The sequence below is a fragment of the Ranitomeya imitator genome, chromosome 5 (assembly GCF_032444005.1).
Source record: "Ranitomeya imitator isolate aRanImi1 chromosome 5, aRanImi1.pri, whole genome shotgun sequence".
NCBI lineage: Eukaryota > Metazoa > Chordata > Amphibia > Anura > Dendrobatidae > Ranitomeya > Ranitomeya imitator.
Window position 1 is genome coordinate 672,366,491 of NC_091286.1, and position 7,110 is coordinate 672,373,600.

Genomic DNA, 7,110 nt, shown 5'->3' on the forward strand with positions numbered 1-7,110 from the left:
TAGTGCATCATCTGCACTTGCCATCCGCGTGGAATAATCAAAAGGACGCAAAACCTGGCAGACGTCCTTCATAGTGGCCCACTCTGTGGTTGTGAAGTCTGATCGGCGCTGACTGCGACTTCTTTGCGCCTGATGCAGCTGGTACTCCATAACTGCTTGCTGCTGCTCACACAACCGCTCCAACATATGTAACGTGGAATTCCACCGGGTAGGTAGGTCACATATGATGCGGTGTTCCGGAAGGCGGAATCGGCGCTGCAGAGCAGCAATGCGGGATCTGGCCAAGCTGGAACGCCGCAAGTGAGCACACTCTAGACGGACCTTGTGCAGCAGGGCATCAAGATCCGGATAGTCCCTCAGAAAACTCTGCACAACCAAATTGAGCACATGTGCCAGACATGGGATGTGAGTGAGGTTGCCAAGGGCCAAAGCTGCCACCAGATTTCGGCCATTGTCACACACTACCATGCCTGGCTGGAGATTCGCTGGCAGTAACCACACATCGCTCTCCTGCTTGATGGCATTCCAGAGCTCCTGCGCTGTGTGGCTTCGATGCCCCAATGAAACTAGTTTCAAGACGGCCTGCTGACGTTTGGCCACGGCTGTGCTCATGTCGGTCATAGGTAAACGTTCACGGGTCCATGTGGGGGTGGACTGTGACGGATCCTGCAGAGAGGAATCAGAGGAACTGGTGTAAGAGGAGGAGTCGATGCGTACAGACTGGATTCCTGCAATCCTTGGAGTGGGCAGGACACGTCCTGCGCCACTCGCACGATCTGTACCTGGCTCAACAACATTAACCCAATGGGCAGTGAGGGAAACATATCGCCCCTGTCCATGCTGACTGGTCCACGCATCGGTGGTGAGGTGGACCTTGCTACTGACGGCGTTCAGTAGCGCATGTTTTATGTTTGCCTCAACATGCCTGTGCAGGGCAGGGACAGCCTGCCTGCTGAAGTAAAAGCGGCTGGGCACCTTGTACTGTGGGACTGCCAATGCCATCAAGTCACGGAAGCTGTCAGTCTCCACCAGCCTGAACGAGAGCATTTCCAGGGACAACAGTTTGGCAATGCCTGCATTCAGAGCCTGTGCTCGGGGGTGGTTGGCCGAGAATGCCCGCCTTTTCTCCCATGCCTGTACTACCGATGGCTGTAGAGTAGACTGGGAGTGTGAGGATGACTGGGAAGGTGGTGCTGTGGGTGGAATTACACAAGGTCTCTGGGAGGAAGCCAAACCAGCTGTGCGTGAGCTGGAGGAAGAGGCAACACGAGCTGAAGAGGTGGTAGCTGCCGCTGTTGGTTGGCCTACATCTTCAGTGTGTTTCTGTAACTCCACCGCGTGCCTGGTCCGCACATGTTTCCACATATTTGTGGTATTGAGGTTGCTGACATTTTTCCCTCTTTTTACTTTATGATGACACAGCTTGCATTTGACAAAACAAATGTCATCTGCAACTGTGTCAAAAAAGGACCAGGCACTGCAAGTCTTGGGAGCGCCCTTTTTGGCTTTGGAAAGAGACAGGCTCCTAACGGGTGCCAAAGTGGAGGCTACAGGCTCCGCAGTCTTCCCCCTCCCTCTCCCTCTTTGGCCCGTAAGAGGAAGCTCTTCCTCTGAGCTGCTCCCACCACCTTCCTGTTCCTCACGCCACGATGGGTCAAGGACCTCATCATCTCCAATACCCTCTGCCACCAACTGCTCCTCCTGGGTAGTCTCAGCAGCACAGTACGCACGAGAAAGCCGCACCTGAGTTTCATCATCAGATGCGTACTGCGCTGTGGTCACCGGAGGCACTGGCCCACCTGCCTCTTCAGAGTCAGAGAGAAAAAGGTGTTGGGCATCACTGCACACTGCCTCTTCTTCCATTTCTCCAATGCTGCTTGGCTGGCCCCCTGTTTCCAAGCCAAGAGATTCAGAGAACAGAAGTAGAGACGGCTCCTGTCCTGGGCTCTCTGACTGCCTGGCCAATTTGGCAGGTGGTGAAGAGACAGATGGCTGCTCTCCAGTGCTCTGTGCCTGAGAGGATGTGGCACTAACTGAAGTCGATGCCGAGGCGTTAGCTGCCATCCACCCGACAACGGCTTCAATTTGGTCTTCACGCAGCAGCGGTGCACGGCGCTCTCCGACAAAGCTGCGCATGAAGGACTGTTCCCTGCTGAAACTGAGTGACGACGAGTCACCGGCGCCCGCAGCAGGCACAGAATCACCACGTCCTCTCCCTGCTCCTCTCCCTGCTCCGCGCCCACGCCCACGTGCCTTACTCCCTGCCCTCTTCATCTTGGTTGACAGATAAAGATAAGCAGAAAAGTACTAAGGCCTTAGTGTGCTTATTCCTGTAATGCTCCTCCTAACAGGTGTAAGAAACACTAATGTTGTAAATTGTGGACTAAACTTTATTATTTTTCAAATGTGGCCTACACAAGTGTTAAGTTGTATTTGGTGAACTTAACTTTTTTTTTGGTGCAGATCGGGCTACAGAGCTAGTTTAAATCACACGGAGACCGTGCAGACAGCCGTAAACGGCGCTGCAAGGCCAAAAAACCCTCCTCTAGGTTATCCTATATAGTGTTTTTCCACTATTTAGCTGGATACAAGTGGAAAGACACTAATAGGAATTTTTTTTTTCAAATTTTAAACTGGCTCCACTATTTGAAAAAAAGGAAATTGTTTTTCAAGGTATGAGGCAGTAACGCACCCTGAGCTGAATCCAACCGGCTATGGCTGCACACAGACTACAGGTCGAGCTGCGCTCACACAGAGACCGTGCAGACAGCCGTAAACGGCGCTGCAAGGCCCCAAAAAAAACCTCTAGGTTATCCTATGTAGTGTTTTTCCACAATTGAGCTGGAGACTGGTGGAAAGACACTAATAGGAATTTTTTTTTTTCAAATTTTAAACAGGCTGCACTATTTCAAAAAAAGGAAAATTTTTCTCAAGGTATGAGCCAGTAACGAACCCTGAGCTGAATCCAACCGGCTATGGCTGCACACAGACTACAGGGCGAGCTGGGCTCACACGGAGACCGTGCAGACAGCCGTAAACGGCGCTGCAAGGCCAAAAAACCCTCCTCTAGGTTATCCTATATAGTGTTTTTCCACTATTTAGCTGGATACGAGTGGAAAGACACTTATAGGATTTTTTTTTTTCAAATTTTAAACAGGCTGCACTATTTGAAAAAAAAGGAAAATTTTTCGCAAGGTATGAGCCAGTAACGAACCCTGAGCTGAATCCAACCGGCTATGGCTGCACACAGACTACAGGGCGAGCTGGGCTCACACGGAGACCGTGCAGACAGCCGTAAACGGCGCTGCAAGGCCAAAAAACCCTCCTCTAGGTTATCCTATATAGTGTTTTTCCACTATTTAGCTGGATACGAGTGGAAAGACACTAATAGGAATTTTTTTTTTCAAATTTTAAACAGGCTGCACTATTTGAAAAAAAGGAAAATTTTTCTCAAGGTATGAGCCAGTAACGAACCCTGAGCTGAATCCAACCGGCTATGGCTGCACACAGACTACAGGGCGAGCTGGGCTCACACGGAGACCGTGCAGACAGCCGTAAACGGCGCTGCAAGGCCCAAAAACCCCCCTCTAGGTTATCCTATGTAGTGTTTTTCCACAATAGAGCTGGAGACTGGTGGAAAAACACTAATAGGAAATTTGAGAAAAAATGTGCAGCAGGCTGCACTATGAGCAAAAAAGAACAACTGTGTGAGGCAGTGTGAACCCCCCCTGAGCTGAATACAACCGGGTATATGGCTGCACACAGACTACAGAGTGAGCTGCACACACACACACACACACAGAGACCTTGCAGAACGCTGTTAAAACAGCGCTGCAAGGCAAGAGCAAGGTGAACAGTGAAGAACACACAGCGTTTTGCTAAATTAGCCTTTGGAAAGGAAAATAAAGCAATTAGCAAGCTCAACTGGCCCTCAGTTAGAACACAGCGTCCTGTCCCTAACTGAAATCACAGCAGAGTGAGCGCAAAATGGCGGCAGCGCTTTTTTATAGTGCAGAGTGACATCATTTCAGCAGCCAATCCCAGCCTTGCCAGTACTTACATCCCCACCATGCTAAACAGGATGTGCCCACACTTTCATTCATTCCTCATTGGCTGCTGCGTTCAATTTGAATTCTGGGAACTTCCGATTCCGGTATCCGATACGCGGGAAGTATCGGAATTCAGTATCGGAATTCCGATACCGCAAATATCGGCCGATACCCGATACTTGCGGTATCGGAATGCTCAACACTAGTGGTCAGACTTCAAATTGGTAGGTGTTTAAAAAAACTCAGGAAGGATGCCATCGGTATCTCGACCTCTGGGTGGCCACTCTCTTTTTTTTCCCCATTTTCCATTACTAGTGTTGAGCATTCCGATACCGCAAGTATCGGGTATCGGCCGATACTTGCGGTATCGGAATTCCGATACCGAGATCCGATACTTTTGTGGTATCGGGTATCGGTATCGGATCCATAGGGATGTGTAAAATAAAGAATTAAAATAAAAAATATTGATATATTCACCTCTCCGGCGGCCTCTGGACATCACGCTGGTAACCGGCCGGCTTCTTTGTTTAAAATGAGCGCCTTTAGAACCTGAGAATGACGTCGCGGCTTCTGATTGGTCGCGTGCTGCCCATGTGACCGCCACGCGACCAATCAGAAGCCGCGACGTCATTCTCATTCACTAAACTCCTAATTCTAGGAATTGAGGACCTGCCAATGACGTCGCGGCTTCTGATTGGTCGCGTGGCGGTCACATGAGCGGCACGCGACCAATCAGAAGCCGCGACGTCATTCGCAGGTCCTAAAGGCGCTCATTTTAAACAAAGAAGCCGGCCGGTTACCAGCGTGATGTCCAGGGGCCGCCGGAGAGGTGAGCATATCAATATTTTTTATTTAAATTCTTTATTTTACAACTCACTATGGATCCCAGGGCCTGAAGGAGAGTTTCCTCTCCTTCAGACCCTGGGAACCATCAGGATATATTCCGATACTTGATGTCCCATTGACTTGTATTGGTATCGGATATCGGTATCGGCGATATCCGATATTTTTCGGGTATCGGCCGATACTATCCGATACCGATACTTTCAAGTATCGGACGGTATCGCTCAACACTATCCATTACACTATATGATAAAATCAATGGTGCCGCTCAAAAGTACAACTCGTGGCACATAAAACAAGCCCCAAAAGACAGGGAGGAAAAAACAAAAATGGAAAATCGCAAGGTGGTGAAGGGGTTAAACTGTTACGAAAGGAAGTCGATTCTTTCTTTGATTGTGTTCACACTATGCCTTCATGCTTCATGTTAATTTTGCAATTTTCTAAAAATATAATTTTTGGCAAAGATTTTAAAAAATCCCTCGGGATGGTTGCATTGTGTGAGTTTACCCTAAGGAAGTTGAAAAACTCTGCATCATTTTATGAGACCAGTGCTATTTGGGGGACCCACTTACAGATTTTACTTTAGTACCTGGAGTTTCTGGTGACACATTGTTTCCCTCACTGGCAGCATTTTGACTTTAGTGTATCTGGTGCTTAGGCTAGTTTCACACTAGCGTTTTGCTGAGCTGTGGAGGGCTATGGAATTCCTCCGTGAAGCCCTACCCATGGCCGCACCTCTGCCACTCAGCTCCGCCTAGGTCCGCATGCGGCCTGCCTACCTATCTTTAACATTAGGTACGCAGGTCGTGCGGATGTATGCGGAAGCCTCTAAATGCATCGTTTTGACGATGCTGAGAAAAAAATAAATTCCATGCCATTGGCAGGCTTCAAAGAGGAAGTCCATAGCTCAACAAAGTGCTAGAGTGAAACTAGCCTTAGAGATATTGCTATTGGTTTCTAAGTGCTAACATGAGTTGAATCTCCTTTTTACCTAGTAGACTCGTATACTCGTCTTATTACTTAATTATAATATGGTTTTTAATTATGCTTTCTAGGTAGAAGAAGCTGTGTTGGGGAGTATTTGGCTAAAATGGAGATCTTTCTGTTTTTCACATCACTTTTGCAAGATTTCACATTCAAGGCCCCACCAGGCGCTCAACTGGACCTTACTCCTGCATTCGGGTCTACAAATCCACCCAAACCTTTTGAAATCTGTGCAATACCTCACAGCTAAGACATGGCGTCCAGTAATTCTTATATGCAAAATATTGATGGCTCACGTAACAATAAAAAAATAAATGAGTGAATTAAAGAGCAGGGCACTTGCCTGACCGGCTTGCTTCTTCTCCCTTTCTTAGCCCACGTGATTAATACCGAGGGTGTCTTATGATTCATTTATTCCTGCAGTTATGTTTTGATTCATTATGGGCATGATCACAGATATTTATGTAAAAAAATATGGTTAGTCTAGTGGATCTTTGTTCTGATCACTGGCATATTTCCTTAGAATCAGGAGGAGAAAAGTTAGGACTGGTGGTTTATTGTATCTGTGAGACAGGTATATAACTGTATGTAAAAAAAATAAGATCTCTGGAGCTTCAGGAACCCCTCCCACTGTTAATGATTTAATGTGTATATTCCTCATGATGGTTATGTTACTTTTTATAATGTGTATGCAAATTTTTCAATAAAGTATTGAGTTGTTCATTTTGCAATTTCTTGCAGTATACACTATATACAGAGCACTAGTAACACATTCATTATGCAGTGCCTTGCGAACGTATTCGGCCCCCTGGAACTTTTCAACCTTTTCCACATATCATGCTTCAAACATAAAGATACTAAATGTAAATTTTTGATGATGAATCAACAAGTGGAACACAATTGTGAAGTTGAACAAAATTTATTGGTGATTTTAAATTTTTGTGGAAGTTCAAAAACTGAAAAGTGGGGCATGCAATATCATTCGGCCCCTTTAACTTTATACTTTGTTGCGCCACCTTTTGCTGTGATTACAGCTGCAAGTCGCTTGGGGTATGTCTCTATCAGTTTTGTACATCGAGAGACTGAAATTCTTGCCCATTCTTCGTTGGCAAACAGCTCGAGCTCCGTGAGGTTTAATGGAGATCGTTTGTGAACAGCAGTTTTCAGCTCTTTCCACAGATTCTCGATTGGATTGAGGTCTGGACTTTGACTTGGCCATTCTTACACCTGGATA

The 7,110-nt window shown here is 47.1% G+C and overlaps 1 protein-coding gene across 1 annotated transcript in view; it reads left to right on the forward strand.

Annotated features, from left to right (window-relative positions):
* The window catches only part of LOC138638757 (cytochrome P450 2C31-like), a 48,614-nt gene extending 42,048 nt beyond the window's left edge, over window positions 1-6,566 (forward strand). The window contains exon 6 of the mRNA XM_069728317.1: window positions 5,948-6,566. Within this exon, the coding sequence (XP_069584418.1) occupies window positions 5,948-6,126 (179 nt within the window). The 3' untranslated portion in view covers window positions 6,127-6,566. The remainder of the gene's footprint in view (window positions 1-5,947) is intronic.
* Window positions 6,567-7,110: the final 544 nt, after the last annotated feature.